The sequence below is a fragment of the Eretmochelys imbricata genome, chromosome 2 (genome assembly GCF_965152235.1).
Source record: "Eretmochelys imbricata isolate rEreImb1 chromosome 2, rEreImb1.hap1, whole genome shotgun sequence".
Classification (NCBI taxonomy): domain Eukaryota; kingdom Metazoa; phylum Chordata; order Testudines; family Cheloniidae; genus Eretmochelys; species Eretmochelys imbricata.
In genome coordinates this window covers 35,466,464-35,486,592 of record NC_135573.1, presented here as the reverse complement: position 1 = coordinate 35,486,592, position 20,129 = coordinate 35,466,464, and the positions used below count along the sequence as shown (strand labels likewise).

General features: G+C 40.6%; 1 protein-coding gene across 2 annotated transcripts in view; it reads right to left on the bottom strand.

Moving 5' to 3' along the window:
- LRP12 (LDL receptor related protein 12) overlaps positions 1–20,129 on the bottom strand; it is a 103,048-nt gene that overhangs the window by 14,955 nt on the left and 67,964 nt on the right. For both annotated transcript variants that reach the window (XM_077809886.1, XM_077809887.1), the window contains 2 exons: positions 18,092–18,227; positions 15,708–15,910 (listed from right to left, as the gene is read on the bottom strand). In XM_077809886.1, coding sequence (XP_077666012.1) covers positions 15,708–15,910; positions 18,092–18,227 — 339 coding nt within the window. The remainder of the gene's footprint in view (positions 1–15,707; positions 15,911–18,091; positions 18,228–20,129) is intronic.

Sequence of the window (20,129 nt, the reverse complement as noted above, 5' to 3'; positions counted from 1 at the left end):
GCTTCTTTAAATCAAGGTAGCGCCACTGAAGTCAACAGAGCCATGACAATTTACAACAGTAGAAAATCTGGCCCCCTTGTCTGCACAAAGATACCTAAAATGATTAGATGATAAGGGTTAGATAAAAATCAATTCCCCCTCCCACCCAAACCACAAGATTGTCATACCCCAGTAACTCGTAGGGAACAGGCTCTTTTTCACTAGAGCAGCAGGCTCCACTCCCCTTCACAGCATGTTGTATGCTTCCCAGCTCCTGCTCTGCAACCAGGAATCCAGAAGGAGGAGGAGATGGGAGCCATTATACCCCTCATCAGCCCCCCCACAGGACCAAGACGACGACCACTCTCTTTGGCTGCTCCTACTTTTCTCCTGCCTAACCTGAAACAAATAGGACAGCAGAGCCCAGCAGCAGGCAGGCAGAACAGAAAACAAAAATATATAGCCAGGAAGCTGGAGATAGCAGGGGGTGGGCCTGATACCTGACAGGTATGCCTAGATCTTGATAGCCTTGGGAGATACTAAAACCAGCATTAAGGTATTTAGTACTGTATTCAGTATTAAGAACTATCCTGAGAGCCACACACTGTATTGGCCACTACTGTCTTCCAGAGCCATCTTGTAGTTGCAATAGCACTTCTCATCAAAGATTAATTTATTAAGACTTCACCTATACTCAGCTGTAAAGTATGGTTTGAGAACACTTATAATTTGGTTCTGCAATCAGACTGGGACAAAGACATTAGAACCATGTTTAAATAAATGCGAATAGGTTTTTTAAAAAAAGTTTTTGCCAAACCATGTTATAAGCTAGGTTAGTTGGATCCATATTTACAAAGCTCCCAGGTACTGTTTAAAAGTAGTATGATGGATGGACTCTGTATAGCACATCCTCAAGAACTTAGCTTGATTAACACAGCTTTAAACAGAACAATAGACACGGTGTATTTAAAAGAAACCGATACAGAGGCTGTATTCTCCAACAGTTAGGGCACAGGACTATGACTCAGGAGATGTAGATTGTATTTCCAGCTCCACTAATGACCTGCTGAGTGACCTTAGGCCGAGTCACTTCTCTGTTCCTCTCCTTCAACCTAAACATCTAATACTATCCTGCAAAAGATCAACTAAATATGAAGTTTATCATCTAAGCAATTAAAATGGAAAGGAACAGAGTTACAGGATGACACAGCACCTCCGGCATTTTAAAATCTAAAGGCTTTTTTTAAAAAAAAAAAAAAAACAACACAGAAAAATAAAAAGCAAACAAGTGATAAACCCAGTGAGCACTGACCAAGAGTGCTTAGCTGACAAACAGATAGACATGTAGCGAGAGCAGGGCACAGAAGGGATATAAAATCAGTCAGTGATTGCGCTTTAGAAAATGCTGATCTTGTTAGGGCAGCAACTAAAGGAAAACCAGATTTGTTATTAGTGACATTGCCTTGTTTCACCAATAAAATACTGTTTAATATTAGCACATCAAAATATTTAACTAAAGGAACAGATTGACTTGTCTTTTTTTTAAAAAAGCCTTTTCACTGACGATAAATATAAACTCTAAACTGCAAATTAGCAGCTTGTCGTCTCTCTACACCCCCACACCATTATGGCACACCTACAGTTTGGAGTTACCAAGGTGTGTTTGACAATTTGAGATAAATTCCCAAAGAAACTAATGAAGGCCATGTAACTCAAGATTTGGATTAATACAATACTATCATTTTGGAAAAGTTGCTCTTTACAGAATTATTAAAAATACTGTAGGCCCTGGTCCTACAATTGGATCCATGTGGATGAACTGTTGGGCCTGCACTGATCATATTGCAAGATTGCAACCATAGTTTCCTTTAGTAATAAGTAAAGAAAGTTTTTTAAAATCCTCAGTATTCTGAATACAAAAATGAAAAAGGGTTGATCAGCGAGACAGAAGACAGTTTCTGAGGGTTACTGGTGCTAAAAGAGGCAAGAATTAAAAGCAATACCATAATAATGAAGGCAGAAGTGATTTACATCTAAGCTCTTACTTTCACATGCTTTTAAACTTTCTGGAAAAAGTTACTCATTTGGATGAAAAGGTTTCTAGCTATTCCTTAAAACAACAACAACTCCTCTAATTACCTACCTATTCCACAAAGCATTATGGCGAAGAACTGTTATACCTGTTGTGCCTTTAAATCAAGCTCCTCAGGACACAGACTTGTTACTGGTTTGGCACGTTGACCTAACATACAGCACCACATTTGTTAGGATATAGATATTCAGGCCAGTCTGCAAAGGCCTGTACTTTAAGAATTTAGGTGTATTCTTATCACTTGGCTAGTGATAGAGGTATAAAAGAAAGAATCAAAACCACTGTCTGCCAGTGTAAGGGCCTTCTCTTACTGTGACAGTTTGTGACCCTGTGCTTAGGCTCAGGCCTTTGGCTAAGCAGCAGAGGCAGCCATAAGCTGGGAAGCGAACGGTCACATCCTCACATTCCAAACTAGTCACATTGAAATAAGGTGCTATTGGGCTGTTAGGCACTATCAGGACAGGATTGTATTCCTGTCACCTCCAGAGAAAGGGAAGTGCCTAGAAAATGTAAAAGGAAACTTAGTTTGATAGCATCCTGTCTGGCAAGAACTCACTTATCAATAGCTGGGATGTGAAATCCTCACTTCTGTATTGTTTTGTCATTATAGTTCCCACTTTGCTATTGTTTGTCTGTATAATCTCTGTCTGGTTCTGTGATTGTTCCTCTCTGCTGTATAATTAATTTTGCTGGGTGTAAACTAATTAAGGTGGTGGGATATAATTGGTTACATAATCATGTTACAATATGTTAGGATTGGTTAGTTAAATTTCAGGAAAATGATTGGTTAAGGTATAGCTAAGCAGAACTCAAGTTTTACTATATAAATCTGTAGTCAATGAGGAAGTGTGGGTATGGGTGGGGGTGGGCATGTGGGTGTGGGTGGGAAATGGGAACAGGGAATGGGAGTAAGGAAGTTGGAATCATGTTTGGCTAAGGGTAGGAATGGGAACAGGGACCCAGGTGTAAGGCTCTGTGGTGTCAGAGCTGGGAAGGAGGATACTAAGGAAGGAAACTGGAATCATGCTTGCTGGAAGTTCACCCCAATAAACATCGAATTGTTTGCACCTTTGGACTTCGGGTATTGTTGCTCTCTGTTCATGCGAGAAGGACCAGGGAAGTAAGTGGGTGAAGGAATAAGCCCTCTAACAACATTCACCACTGGATAACTTTAAATGAAAGAAATATTCTTAACCCAAAAATGAATTTCCTGGCAAATACAAAAGCATTTAACCCTTTAAAAATTATTATTTATATTAACATAGCATCTACGAGCCCTAGAGATGGGCCAGGACCCACTGTCCTAGGTGGTGTACAAATGGAATGAAAAGACAGTCCCAGCCCCAAAGAGCTTACAATCTAAATATAGGATAAGAGACAACAGATGGATACAGACAAGGGAATACAAGGAAACAATGAGAGAATATTGGGCAGCATGACAGACAGTGGCATCAGTGCATCCACAGCCAAACAGTTTCTCCTTAAGTTTTTTGTAGGCATAGAATCATAGAAACGTTGAGCTAGAACGAATCGTTGAGCTAGTGGGAGAAAAGGGGCTTATTATCCATCCACATATGGAAAGCTGAGATAGCAGCCAAATGCACCCTTACAGAACTAAGGGATTCTGTTTTAGATCTAGAACACAGTCAGCACAACATCCTGGTTTCGGCCACTTCTGCCAATCAACAAGGCAATATTGGAGCCGGTCAAGATTCACCTTTCTCATGAGACCAAATGGAGAAGCACTTATATTTAGCCAGGTAAGTGATCCTAGTTGAGGGTTTTCCACTATTTAGAAGTGCCTCCTGGACATTCTGTGAGCAGAACCTTCCAAAGGACATCCGTCAAAGCATCCATGCGTGAGATGGAGAGTGTGGAGGCTGAAGTACAGAATGTGGTCGTGGTCTCGGGAAATTATGTCTGGATCCAATGGGAGGGATAGGAGGTGCTGGTGCACCACTGGTGCTATAAAGATGAGACGAGTATGGTTCTTTTTTATTTTGGATACTACTCTGAGGACAAAGGAATTGGAGGGAAGGTATATAGATGGCAATTCTCCCAAGACAGGAGAAAGGCATCTATTAGGGAGCCTGGGCTGAGACTACTACTTTGGGAATCCATTCCAAGTTGGAAGATATGCCCAGGCATACCATGGGCCAATGACCACTTGTGTTGATCAGTGAAGGATCAGCTCAGTTGATTTGCCATTGTATTCTGTTTCCTCAGAAAGTAAGTAGCTCTAAGGTGAATTGAGTGGACTACAGAAGAATCCTGACAGAGTTACTTTGATTGTGCTTCTCTTTGCCTGTTTAGATAAAACATGGTCTCCGAGTTGTCTGTCAGACAACGTGGGGGAGGAAGATTGAGTGGACTAGACCTGTTGCTCTTAACTCTGACATTTATGTGAGCCTCTGAGTTCTGAAATGATCAAAACCATGAGTCTTCAGGGACCCAATGTGAGCTCCCCAACCTAGGGATGACAGGTCTGTGACGAGAGTGAGTGTTGGTAGTGTGGGAAGGAAGGGAACTCCCACACAAGCTTTTATAAGATCTGTCCACCAATCCAGAGACAAGACTAGCTCAGGCAATTGAACCACCTTGTCCAGGGCGTCACGATTCAGGGTATATATTTATGCTACCCATGTCTGTAGCATCCTGAGTCGCAGTCTGGAGCATTGTAATACATAGGTACATGTTGCCATGGGACCTAACCGACTGAGGCACTTGCATGCTGTTCTGAGTGGGTGAGCTTTCATTTGAAGTACTAGTTTTTGAATGGTTTCAAATCTGGTTTTTGGCAGAAAAGCCCTGGCCTTTGTGGAGTAGAGGACTTCTCCAATGAATTCTATTGTCTGCGCAGACTTCAGTATTAATTTTTCTCAATTCAATAGGAGCCACAGAGTGTTGAATATGGATAGAGCAGTTGATATGCTAGACAGGACTGATACTCTGATCGACTGCAGATAAATTAGTTGTCCATTACCCCTAATTTTCGAAGATTAGCTGCTAACAACATAATGCACTTCATGAATACCTGAGGAGCAGCTGCCAGGCCAAACAGAAGTACTGTGAACTGATAGAGACAGCCATTCACCAAGAATGAAAAACTTTAGATGACATATTGATATGTAAGAAAGCGCCCTCAAGTCAACGGCAGCATACCGGTCTCCTTGTTCCAAGGAAGGGACAATTGATGGTAAGGTAACCACACAGAATTGTATTTTCTTCAGGAATTTGTTCAACTCTCTTACATCTAAAATGGAGCTGATGCCTCCTTTTAACTTGGGGATCATGAAATAAAAGGAATAAAAGCCTTTCCCCCTGGGTTCAATGGTACTCCTCTTTGGTCCTGTCTGAAGAAGAGATTGGACTGCCTGTTGAAGAGAATGGTCCCTGAACAGGGACAGTGGTGAGGGAGGGGTTTGAAGTAAACTGGATGGCATACCCCCATTCTCTTGTGCTTAAGATCTAATGGTCTGATGTTATGTGGATCCAGGTACTTAGGAAGCAGGACAAGTAACTGGTAAATACAAAAAAGGGGAACAGACAGAAGTGAGGAGACTGGTATTCTGTCCTCAACAACTTTGTCAAAATGCCTGCTTGGAGGAGGCAGCTGGACAGGATGAGCCTGGGGATGCTGAAGGGGACAGTGATGGAGTGTGCCTTCTATAATTCCTTCTTTTTTTCCCTGGGAATGGGGAGCAAAGCTAGGATGTTGAAAAGTTGTTGTTGAAAGTGCTTTCTTTTTGTCACTGAAGTGTACATTCCAAAGGCTCTGAGTGCTGCCCTAGAATCTTTAAGGCTGCGAAGCCTGTCATCAATTTTCCCAGAGACAAGAGTAGGACCCTTCAAACAGAAGGTCCTGTACGGTCTGTTGGACTTCTGCAGGTAGTTGGGACGATTACTGATGCCATGTTTTGAGCTGCTGAATCTCCACTATACGGACTGATCTGGAGAGCAGTCCTGGTGACCAGTTTACCCTCCTTCACCATTACTGAGAATTCTCGTTTGCAATCCTCTAGTAACTTGTCCTTTAATTTAGCAATGTTCTCCCAAAGCGTGTAGTCATATTGACTCAGGAGTGCCTGCTAGTTTGCGATCTTGAACTGCAGACCCTGAGATAAAAGGTACAGCACCAAAAGTTAAATCCCTGCAAGCTGCATGGAAACTTTTTAAAGACACCATAATAGAGACTCAACTTAAATGTATACCCCAAATTAAAAAACATAGTAAGAGAACCAAAAAAGAGCTACCATGGCTAAACAACAAAGTAAAAGAAGCAGTGAAAGGCAGAAAGGCATCTTTTAAAAAGTGGAAGTTAAATCCTAATGAGGAAAACAGAAAGGAGTATAAACTCTGGCAAGTGGAGTGTAAACATATAATTAGAAAGGTGAAGAACAGCTAACCAAAGACTCAAAAAGTAATACCAATTTTTTTTTTTTGTAATTACATCAGAAGTAGGAAGCCTGCTAAACAACCAGTGGGGCCACTGGACGATCGAGATGCTAAAGGAGCATTCAAGGACGATAAGGCCCTTGCGGAGAAACTAACTGAATTCTTTGCATCGGTCTTCATGGTTGAGGATGAGAGGGAGATTCCCAAATCTGAGCCATTCTTTTAAGGTGACAAATCTGAGGGACTGTCCCAGATTGAGGTGTCACTATAGGAGGTTTTGGAACAAATTGATAAATTAAACAGTAATAAATCACCAGGACCAGATGGTATTCACCCAAGAGTTCTGAAGGAACTCAAATGTGAAACTGCAGAAATAGCAGAACTGTGGTTTGGTAACCTATCATTTATATCAGCTTCTATACGAAATGACTGGAGGATAGCCAATGCAATGCCAGTTTTTTAAAAAGGGCTCCAGAGGGGACTCTGGCAATTACAGGTCGGTAAGCCTGACTTCAGTACCGGGCAAACTGGCTGAAATTATAATAAAGAACAAAACTGTCAGACACATAGATGAACATAATTTTGGGGGGAATAGTCAACATGGTTTTTCTAAAGGAAAATCACGTCCCACCAATCTACTAGAATTCTTTGAGGGGGTCAACAAGCATGTGTACAAGGGGGATCCAGTGGATATAGTGTATTTAGATTTTTAGAAAGCCTTTGACAAGGTCCCTCACCAAAGGCTCTTAAGCAAAGTAAGCAGTCATGAGATAAGAGGGAAGGTCCTCTCATGGACTGGTAACTGGTTGAAAGATAGGAGACAAAGGGTAGGAGTAAATGGTCAGTTTTCAGAATGGAAAGAGGTAAACAGTGGTGTCCTCTAGGGGTCTGTACTGGGACCAGTCCTATTCAACATATTCATAAATGATCTAGAAAAAGGGGTAAACAGTGAGGCAAAATTTGCAGACGATACAAAACTACTCAAGATAGTTAAGTCCCAGGTAGAATGTGAAGAGTTACAAAAGGATCTCTCAAAACTGGGTCACTGGGCAACAAAATGGCAGATGAAATTCAGTGTTGATAGATGCAAAGTAATGCACATTGGAAAACATAATCCCAACTATACCTACTGTCACAGGGTCGGGCCAGATGGCTACAGGAGAGTGATCCTATTGGGATCCAGAAAGTGAGCGGGCGGAAGCCCACCCACTGCTAAAGGATCCCCCCTTCAGCCCTAAGCGGGGGATCCACAGGACCTGGAAACCAAATAATTCCGGGGGGACAACTAATGAAATAACAGGGACAAGAGTGCGGTCAAAGGGTCAAACAAAGGGAACCAGACGGTACACCGAGCAGAGAACCCTGGACACCGCCCACTGCTCCTCGAAGGTCTCAAGGGAGTCAGTGGACGCTGCCCAGAGGAACTCTGCCTGGATACGCAAACGGATGGAGGATCAGAAATAGGCCCCACAGTCACAGGAGACTCCATTGGTCAACCTCCTCACCCTGGTTTTATAGATAGCAATTTTAGCCAGGGCCAGGAGGAGGTTACCAGGAGCTCCCGTGACTTTGCGGGGCCACAGATAGGGAGTGCATAAATAAAAAGGTGAGGGGAAAGTGCAACCAAAATCTTAACAAGATGTCTAAGAGGAGCTGGAATAGGGACTGCAGCCTGGTGCACTCCAAGTAAAGTGTGATAGAAGGCAACTAATAGAAGGCAGATACATTAGCCCCAGATTAAGCAGGTCCCTTTTCCCTGGGTAAGGTAACGGGGCAGTTCCAGAACAATCAGGAACTTGCTGGAACCAATTAAGACAGACAGGCTAATTAGGATACCTGGAGCCAATTAAGAAGCTGCTAGAATAAATTAAGGCACGCTAATCAGGGTACCTGGTTTAAAAAAGGACCTCACTTCACTCAGTGCAAAGTGCGCAAGGAGCTGAGAGCGAGAGGGTATGCTGCTGGAGGACTGAGGAGTACAAATGCTGTTTGGCATCAGGAGGAAGGTCCTGTGGTGAGGATACAGAAGGTGTTGGGAGGAGGACATGGGGCAGTAGCCCAGGGAGTTGTAGCTGTCACACAGGTATTACACAAAACACTATAGACAGCTGTGATCCACAGGGCCCTGGGCTGGAACCTGGAGAAGAGGGCGGGCCCGGGTTCCTCCCATCCCCCCAACTCTCTATTGGAAGAGTTGACCTGGACTGTGCGTCCCACCAGAGGGGAAGGTCCCTGGCCTGTCCCCCGACCCACTAGGTGGACCAGCAGAGACTGTGGGGATTGTTCTTCCTTTTCCCCATGCTGGCCAGTGATGAGGTTAGCTGAGTGAACAGCAAACCTCTGAGGCAAGCAAATCCACCAATAAGCACAGGATCCACCAAGGCAGAGGAGGAACTTTGTCACGCTATAAAATGATGGGTTCTAAATTAGCCTTTACCACTCGAGAAAAATCTTGGAGTCATTGTTGATAGTTCTCTGAAAACAACTACTCAATGTGCAGCAGCAGTCAAAAAAGCTAACAGAATGTTGAGAATCACTAAGGAAAGGATAGATAAGACAGAAAATATTATTGCCGCTATATAAATCCATGGTACGCCCACATCTTGAATATTGTGTGCAGATGTGGTTGCCCCATCTCAAATAAGATGTATTGGATTTGGCAAAGGTTCAGAAAAGGGCAACAAAAAAGATTAGGGGTACAGAACAGCTACTGTGTGAGGAGAGATTAATAAGACTGGGACTTTTCAGCTGGAAAAAGAGACGACTAAGGGGGGATATGATAGAGAGCTATAAAATCATGACTGGTGTGGAGAAAGTAAATAAGGAAGTGTTATTTACTCCTTCTCATAATATAAGAACTAGGGGCCACCAAATGAAATTAATAGGAAGCAGGTTTAAAACAAACAAAAGGAAGTATTTTTTCACACAACATACAGTCAACCTGTGGAACTCTTTGCCAGAGGATGTTGTGAAGATCAGGACTATAACAGGGTTAAAAAAAGAACTAGGTAACTTCATAGAGGATAGGTCCATCAATGGCTATTAGCCAGGATGGGCAGGGATGCTGTCCCTAGCCTCTGTTTGCCAGAAGCTGGGATGGGCGACAGGGGATGGATCACTTGATGATTACCTGTTCTGTTCATTCCCTCTGGGTCACCTGGCACTGGACACTGGGCTAGATGGACCTTTGGTCTGACCCAGTATTGCCGTTCCTATGTTCTTAATAAAGTTTGTAACCAAACAAGTCTAGTTTTTTTGAGTCCTTGTTTTTAGGGGCGGAGGCTTGTTGTCTGTCTTTCCTACTTGTTTGCAGCTGCCATCACAAAAGAACCTGGGAAGGGATTAGTGTAAAAATACTCATACCCATTAGAGTGGACAAAGTATCTCCTCTCAGATTGTTTTACTGTGGGAGTCAGGGAAGAGTGTATGACAAAGAATTTTGACCCGCTCCATGACTGCCTTGTTGACTGGCAGAGGTGTCTGACACCAGGATGTCTACCAACTTGTGAGAACTCTCACATACCTCTTCTGCCTGGATGCCGAGCACTTAGGCCACTTATCAGGAGGTTTTGATTGTCCTTGTGGTCTTCTGGAGGAGGTGACTCTCCCACTGAGTCAATAGCTTCATCTGGTGATGAAGAAAAGGATGCAACTAGCATCTGAGGTGGGGGCAACTCCATAATCTGTGATGGAGAATCTAGTTGATAACGGTCTGGTTGGCCAGGACCCGTCACAGTACTGGACACTGGAGAGTGACGTTCTTAGTACCCAGTCCCTATCTCAACATCGGGTACCGGGGAATGACGTTGCTGGTGCCATCATGTCGGATGCCCTTCCACAAGTGTCAGGATGAGGTTCTGGCAGAGGATAGACATACCATGGAGCCCAGAGTGGCCACTAGTATGGACCTGGAACCCATCCTTGTCCGGGGCATTGCACCTTCAGAAAAGGCCACTGTTGGTGTTGTGGCACTGCCCATGATCCTGATAATTGTAAAGGAGGGTAAGCGCTGTGTCCCAGCCTTGGATGAGGAATCAGTCTTCCGATGATGGAGGCTCTGATGCAGGTGGTACCAGAGAAAGGTATCCTGAATCTGGGAATGGCGGTACTGGAGAAACCATGGGATAAACCTTTTGATAAAACTGGTTTGAGAAGAAATCTAAGTAGTAGAACTATGGGTTCTCGGTGAGGTGAGGGGTGAGCAGGAACAAGTTGGACAGTTTTAAATGCGAATTGGTACTAAGAAGCTAAGCAAGTCTCTTGCAGATGTATATGTATAACACCCCAGACTGCTGGCCCCTCAAATGTTTCTCAGGGGACAGCCTTGATGGACCTGTCACAGGCTCCAAAGGCAGCAAAGCCCTCTTAGGAGGTGAGGCTTCTGGAGAAGTTCTCTGAGCCTCACCCTGAGTAGAGTCCTCACCTCTGTCCTACGTCGGTACAGAGGTAGATGAATGAGATGCTGAACCTGAGGAAGGTCTGGGTCTCTTCTTCGGTACTGGGGAACTTTGAGCCTGGTGGAGCATGCCATGCCAATACTGAAGTACTTGAAGCACTCTCCCAATGTGATGACTTGGCCAGCAGGGAGTCAAAATGGTGTTTCCATAAGCAAGCACTTAAGCCTCAATGCTCTATTCTATTTTTGAATGGGGTTTGATGCCCTTGCCAATGTGACACTTGTCCCTAACATGGGCCACACCCAAGCACTTCAAAGTGAATGAGGACTATTGACTGGCACAGGCTTTGAATGTGTCCCACAGGACTTAAATCCTAGGGAGCGAGGCATCGTTCCAGTACCGAGTCTGGTACCAAAAGGAAAGAATTGGTCCCAAAGAATACAAAAACAAAACCTGGCATTAACTTACTTGAAAAACTAACACTAATTAATTTCAACTATTTACAACGAGTGAGGGATACACTTGAGTAAACACGTCTGAGATTGCTCCAACAACTGTCACTGGAGGTAAGAAGGCACTAAGGAGGGTTGGGAGCAGCTCCAACCTCTTATACCAGCATGCAGTGTTGTGCAGCGACAGGGGACAAGCGAATCACTCCTATGGGCACTGTTGAAGGAAGAAAATCTCCAACATCTGTGCATAAGGCGCACACACAACTACAGTGGAACTGACATGTGCCATCACTCGAAGAAGAACATGTTGAAGGTGGACATTTAGATTAGAAATAAGGCATACATTTTTAATATTGAGGGTAATTAATCCCAGAAAAATCTTAACAAGGGCTGAGGGGGATTCTCCATCACTGGAAATTCTTAAGTCAAGGCTGGATGTTACTCTAAAAAATATGCTCTAATTCAAACATGAATTAATTCACATAAGTCCTATGGTTTGTGTTATACAAGAGGTCTAGACTTGATGATCACAAGGGTCCCTTCTGGGCTTATGATCTATGAATCACCAAACTTGCCAAGAATGGTGCTCATTAATGCTGGTTGTAATGGTGGCATAAATATGTTTCCTTGTCAGCTGATTTTGTGATATGGACACGCATCAACTCCATTCCCATACAGATTAATGATCAGATACGGTTATTGAACTCGCTGACCCAAATCAAATAGAAACTAATTTAGTTTATAGCTGGGTAGCTGAAGTATTGTAACGAGGTGTACTTTTGCCTTTTGTAAGTAAGCCACCACAGGTGGTACAAGTCTGTTGATACGACAAGATACCATTACTACTACTTTTTTTCAGAGTGTTTGATTTTTTTTTATTTCTTCAACATTTCTCTACTCATGATTAGGTATACTACATGGCAAATTACTATCATCACACAATGAATAATTTTTAGTCATAATTATGCATTATATACTTCCCATTAATAAGAGATTTCATTTTAAGAAACATAAGTGGGTACTTTTAGTGCTGCACACAATTATCAGATGTCAGTTATTTAGATGATGTTAGTATTCTTTAGCCACTGCAGAAGTACAAACTAGGGGCCTAATGTAACAACCTTTACTCATGGCAAATATATCCATTTAAGTTAATCACATCTTACTGTGTTTTCTACTGACTGTCTAGAAAGAAACAACATAGTGACCCTTGCCTCAGCTATAGTGTAGACTTGTTTCAGTGAAATAACAGCTCTCTGCAATAGCTGCTTAAATGTACACATAATAACAGCTGGTATGTTTGAATGCTCAGAGGAAACTATGTTTGCGTTTCAAGATCTCCCTGTACAAACAGCAGGGTTCATACAGAGACAAGATCGGTGTGGCTCTCCCAGTCCTTCCTTGTGCAGGGGACGCTTGAGGACTGCTTTAGTCAACTGACGCAGCTACCGTACTAAATTTAAAGTTGAACATCTTCAAAACGGTGCATCAAGTTTATTAAAAAGTTAAAAGGAAACTAGTAGCTCAGGACCAAAATTTAGATTTATGTAAAGACTGTCTAACAACATAAATTAGTAAAAATATTTTGAATTAAAAAATGCCTGACAACAGTTTTGGATTTAAGCATTCCCTGAAGTGTTTGCAACTTGAACACTACAACAGTGCACTGGTAAAAAAAAAAAAAAATCACGGTATGTAGAAACTAAGTCAAACTGGATTCTTTTTATTGTCTAAACTGAATAAAATGGATTAAGTTAAAAAACAACATAAATCATGAGAGGTTAGGTCTGTATATCTGTCTGTGCAATATATGATTGTCTTGTGTCCTCAGGAGTAAAATCAATGGTGCGTAACACACAAGGCATCATAGTTTGAAGTACTTATTTTCCTGTTAAGTTTGCTGTATCCCTTTCATTGCATAGCGTTAAATGCATTTCGCTTCAGCTTCTCCGAAAGAATTATTCTAACACCATGTCATCATAAAAAACATAAGTCAGATAATAGCCTCTCTTGCCCTTCTTTTAAAGTCAGAGAGCAACCTGGCAATCTACTCTCTGCCCTGCTACCAATGGGAGAAATGGCAGCTCAAGAATTGCCCTCCAGGCTGGGCAAGGAGTCCCGGCCAAACTCTATTACCTACTGAGGATTACCTAATAGGTCATATGCACAGAGAATAATTTATCAGAAAGAAATTAAATTTGTACATTTTTGCATGCACAATTGTTAACCTAGTACCAAGTTTGGACTAAGTACTCAATTATACCAAGTCTGAAATTTGTATTTAAAGCCATTTGAGATACAAAATAAAAAAAAATTAAACCTAGATATCTAAAATATACTTCCTTCCTCTTCCCACAGACACTTAAACACAAAAAAGTGAAACAATTTACTTAAAAACTTTACTAAAAGTATTCAATTTTGAGGTTGAGAATTTCAAGCCCAAGCAATTTTTAAAAAAAATTATGGGTAACTAAACAGGCTGCTTTATAATGGAACTCTTTTCTACCTCATTCACTTTGTTCATTACCATAAACTCTAGATCAGCAATTATATTTTAAAGTTCCCAACCTATTAAAATACTTCAGGCAATGTATATTTCCCTTCCATCAGAATGCACCATTACTTGAGTGTACAAGATACCATATTTTTGATGCTGCTGAAAGGAACTGTGCACTTTATAAAATCTAGACTAGAAGAAACTTTAATGTACTAAGTAGGTCTGTCAAGTGATCAAAAAAAATTCATCACGATTAATCGTGCTCTTAAACAATAAAAGAATACCATTTATTTAAATATTTTTGGATGTTTTCTACATTTTCAAATATATTGATTTCAGTTACAACACAGAATACAAAGTTGTACAGTGCCCACTTTATATTTATTTTTGATTACGAATAATTGCACTGTAAAAAACAAAAGAAATAGTATTTTTCAATTCACCTAATACAAATACTATAGTGCAATCTCTATCACGAAAGTTTAACTTACAAATGTAGATGTACCAAAAAAACCTGCATTCAAAAACAAAACTATGTAAAACTTTAGAGCCTCCAAGTCCCCTCGGTCCTACTTCTTGTTCAGCCAATCACTCAGACAAGCAAGTTTGTTTACATTTGCAGGAGATAATAATGCTGCCTGCTTCTTGTTTATAAGGTCACCTGAAAGTGAGAACAGGCATTTGCATGGCACTGTTGCAGCCAGTGTCGCAAAATATTTACATGCCAGATGTGCTAAAGATTCATACGTCCCTTGATACTTCAACCACCACTCCAGAGGACATACGTCCATGCCAATGACAGGTTCTGCTCAATAATGATCCAAAGTAGTGCAGACCAATGCATGTTCATTTTCATCATCTGAGTCAGACGCCACCAGCAGAAGGTTGATTTTCTTTTTTGGTGGTTTGGGTTCTATAGTTTCCACATTAGAGTGTTGCTCTTTTAAGACTTCTGAAAACATGCTCCACACCTTGTCCCTCTCAGATTTTGGAAGGCACTTCAGATTCTTAAACATTGGGTTGAGTGCTGCAGCTATCTTTAGAAATCTCACATCAGTACCTTCTTTTCTTTTTGTCAAATTTGCAGTGAAAGTGTTCTTAAAATGAACAACATGTACTGGGTCATCATCTGAGACTGCTATAACAGGAAATATATGACAGAATGCAGGTACAACAGAGCAGGAGACATACAATTCTCCTCAAGGAGTTCAGTCACAAATTTAATTAAAGCATTTTTTTTTAACAAGCATCATCAGCATGGAAGCATGTCCTCTGGAATGATGGCTGAAGCATGAAGAGGCATATGAATCTTTAGTGTATCTGGCACGTAAATATCTTGCGATGGCAGCTACTACAATGCCATGCGAACACATGTTTTCACTTTCAGGTGACACTGTAATTAAGAAGTGGATAGCATTATCTCCTGTAAATGTAAACAAACTTGTTTCTCTTCGCGATTGGCTGAACAAGAAAAAGGACTGAGTGGACTTGGAGGCTCTAAAGTTTTATATTGTTTTGTTTTTGAGTGCAGTTATGTAACAAAAAACCTTACATTTAAGTTACAATCTCATGATAAAGAGATTGCACTACAATACTTGTATGAGGTGAATTGAAAATACTATTTCTTTTGTTTTTTACTGTGCACATATTTGTAATAAAAAATTATATGAAGTGAGCATTGGACACTTTGTAATCTGTGTTTTAATTGAAATCAATATATTAAAAATGTGGAAAAACATCCAAAAATATTTAATAAATGTCAATTGGTACTCTATTGTTTAACAGTGCGATTAATCGTGATTAATTTTTTTTTAGTTAATCACGTGAGTTAACTGTGATTAATCAACAGCCTTAGTAATATGAAAACATATCAATGGTCCTTATATGAAACATACCAGCAAAGTAGGCCAATCTGAAGCCTTTCCTAGAGATAGTGTCATCCGAATGAAATCTGATCCAAACATGGTCTTGTGAAGAGATGTATGGTGATGGAATGGAGGAGCCACAAGCTCTATAACCTTCCACATTCTTGTAGGTTCCTATTGTTAACCAATCCGAACTGCATCGTCGAGATCCCTGAACATCAAAATCTTGAAAACTGCAAAAGATACAAAGAGTCAAACTTTGCTAATGAAGTGGCTATTTTACAAGTTATTTGATAAATTATTTCTGTTTAAAATGGAAATGAGTGGAAGGAGTTTTTACTGGTCTGATGTTGAAAAAACTAAGAAAATGGTCAGTCTTTTTGCAGATAGAATTTTACTACACACTTTGTAATGATGTAACGGAGATGGTCTTTCCATTACCAGGATCCTAGATATCCACATGCTTGTAATTCCCCACCCATACCAAGCATTTAGGCTATTGCCCCTGACACTTAGCAACTTCTGTGTTTGACAGAATTTTAGCTTTCATTTTAAAAAAGGTTTTAATTCTTCTGGTTCCAAAGATACTTTTTATAGGCCCAATCTCTAAGGATTTTGAAATCATATTAAGATATTTTATTTAAACCACGTCTCAACATTGTTTCAGCTAAAGCAGCTTCCTATGATTGGGCTTGCCATTGTAGATGGAGCCAAACTGTATGAGAATTATTATTTTTAAAATAATTTGGCCCTGTCCACACTAGCTGACTGAACTGTGCTAGATTCTGTGCTAGATCCACTAAAAAGATAGTTGAGTCACGAGACTCCATTACCACAGAGTGGTTTGGCTCCCAGCCATACATATCTTTGTGCCTGGGCAAAAGTAGGCCAGTGCAGAGAACAAAGCACTAGACCAGAAACGCTAATAAAACGCAGTACATTGACAGAAGAAAGCTAGCGCTGACGTATAACAAACCTTATAAACCTAACTTAGAATAAAGATTTTAGGAAACATTTTTTGTGGTTGAACAGTGGCATCCACTGTACCCTGCAACTTCATGACATGCCACTGCAAAAAAAAAAGATTTGGGTAGAAATAAAAGCTCTGAACTGAAACAATTGTTAAAAGACTACATTCTTAGCCAAATGTTTATTTTGATAGAACCCTTCTTTCTGCCTGGGTCAGCAAGTCTGCACTGGGAACAAACAAAATCTGCAGCTAAAGCAGTTTCATAATCAGCACTGGACAGTGTACAGTCACAGTTCTAACTTGTAAGTTGTTGTTAAAACAAATTTTGATTTCCCTGGAAGTTATGGAGGGATGGTGAGTGTGTGAACTGATAGTACATGAATATATGGTACAGAAGACAGGACATTATTTCCTCTATAAACTTACAAGGTATATGAAATAGATATCAAAAAATAAAAGTAAACCTTCACAAAATGTATAACTGTTGCCTGTGATTACTTTAGATTTCTAGAAAATGAAATCTATCAACATCGCAGCATTTTGGAATTTCCCATGTACTTTTTAAAAAAACGTTGACAAAACTGATGGATCGTAGAGCTACAGAGAAATTAAAAGCAAATTGAATAAGTATGAAAGCATGACCACTATTATGAACTTGTGGTTTAAAAAAAATTAAGCCAAAAGAAATTATTAATGGAAAAGCTGCAACAACTTTGTCTCTTCAGCACCAATGACTACATTAAAATGATCAAGTTTTCCATTACAACTTACCACTGAATGCAGGCATTATATTTGACATTTATAAAATTAGCATTCTGTTTATTCCTTCTTTTGAGCACTTACATATAGAGCCCTGCGCATATACAAAATTTGTATCTCCATCGGATCCACAATCCGCAAAAATGATCCACGGGTATCCACATCTGGATACCTGCGGATATAAAGTGGATATCCACGGATTTTCAGGGCTCTACTTACATAAACCCTGAATAACTTACTTGTACACCCAAAACTCCTACCACTTTCTCTGAGAAATTTGCATCAGATTTTCTGAAGTGCTCAGACCCAGACCTCGAGCCATGTTTCAGGTCTTCAGAAGCACTCAGATCCCATTCATGTACCTAAATTAAGTGACCAATTTTGAAAAAAACAACTCAGCATTCAGTAGCCCCCATTCCTTTCAATGGTAGCTGCTGGGTACTGCGCTCTTTTGAAAATCTCGGCCTTTGAATACAGCAAGATTGCAGAATTGGGCTCAGGTGACAAATGCTACAAGCCAAAAGTAGAAGTAAAATAGCTGTAGAAAAATATAAAGACAGATCTTGGGGTTAACACTACAAATACTGAATTTTGAATAGAGGAGGCTGAGAAATAAGTAATTCATAGTTAGCAATATGCAATTAATGACTATTCAATACACCAGGGTGGTACAAAGCAAAATTACCTTATAGTGATGATTTCCCCTGGGTTTGCATGGATATACCAGCTACAGTTGATTCTGGCAGGATATTCAAAAGGCCAGCCTGGACTCGTGATTACCCCACTTGGTGCTCTAATTTGTTCTGGACTATCTCCACAAGCTGAAAGATATTGAAAGCAATTTACTCACTACATATTTCGAAAACTAGCAAAACAAAATGAATCAAGGTTTACCAGAAAATAAAATAAAAAATTCTACTTTCACAGATTAAAACCATTGTATCAGTAGAAAGCAATGACATTAAGTCTGGATAACAACAGCCAGTATGGCCCATGAAGGGCACAGGTCAGAATACTTATCTAGAAAGAGGTGTTTCCTGGCTTCCAATCCATGCTCAACTATTAATCCCAACTGTCGCAATCTTCCTCCATGCCCTTAGTCTTACTACAAGCAACATACACCTGAATTTCCCCATCTGTAGAATGGGGATATCACTATCTAGCTGGTAAGGGTGTTACTTGGATTATCCCCCATAGGAGACTTTGGTGCAGAGTATGCCATTTTCTCTAATTCACACTAAAAGATTGGAAAGAATCTACCACAACCCTTTTAATGCACACCACCATACTCCTCCCTCTTTTGCTCAGAGTTTCTCTTCAATATGAGAATTGGAACATCCCTGAAAATCTGACTCCTAATTTGCATGGGATATGCTCACCTTTAAGAAAGCAATATTGTCTAAAGTGAGGCATACAGTAATGTGGGACATGATGCATTCTTTCAGTAAAATTAAACTATGGTACTCAGACACTATAGATGCTTTAGGAAAGAGTGCAATAAAGAAAAAAATAATAAATAGGTGAAATCCACCTGTGTGTGGAGAGCCAGCACAAAGCCCATCCACCACTTAAACCATATTTTGAGGAGTACGTTGGATTTAAGTAGTCTGTATGGAGGTGAATTTTCCTCATGATAGCAAGTGCTTTGAAAGCAAAGTACTGATTGTGCTCAATATTAGAGTCAGAGTTTAAGGTCAGAAGGATTCACCAGATCATCCAGTCTGACAGCCTGTATATCACAGATCAGTACCATGCTGCACACACATATGAAACCCAACAAATGAAATCAGGCCAAAATATTACATACATATTACAGGAGATAAGATTATTAAATGCCACAGACAGAGAGTAGGAGGGACTAAAGTGCACCAATGCTTGAGAAAAGGTTAAGTCTGATAATGCTGGTGAGTGATCTGATCCACACACTGTAAAGGAAGGCGAAAAAAACCGAACAAACCAACACTGCCAACCTGACCTGGGAGGAAATTCCTTCCCAAATCCACATATGATGATCAGTTAGACCCTGAGCATGTGAGCAAGAACCAGTCAGACAAGCACCTGAGAGAGAGAATGCTCAGTGACACCTCAGAGTCCTGGCCCACCCTGCCCAATGTCCCATCTCCAGTAGCGGTCATCTCTCATTCTCTGATGCTCCAGAGAAAGGAAACCAGCCTCTCCCTCCAAGAACCATTTGGGGGGATCCATTCCTGACCTCTGCAGGTGGTCACTTGTCAAAACCTTTGTTTAACTGCATTTACTTCTGGGACTCATTCCACCTCTGGACTGCAGTGACTACAAAAAATATTTCAGCTTTGCTCTCATGATCCAGGTAGCCACTATACATAATTATACCGTATAATTCAGTCGTGTTTTTCTCTATACCAATTTTGCTAACTTTTGCAATGTTATTGCAAATCTTGCTACACTGTTTTTAATTTAAGCCCTAGACAAAGCCATTTGAACACTCCAGAAGCTCGGCTTTCATTTTCAACAGTTCATTGCTCTCCTGGTTGCAGACCTGATTCAAAAAGCAGAAGGCACATGGAGAATTTTTTTACTATAAAATATCTCAATTTTGCACACAATTTTTTTTTGAATGTTTCGAATTGGCAATATTACTATAATTTCACCTCATATATTCCCACACACTAGAGGTAGTCAAACTTTTACAAGAAATATGAAATTTTGGGAATCATTTTCATTATGGACTGATTTTTTTCAAA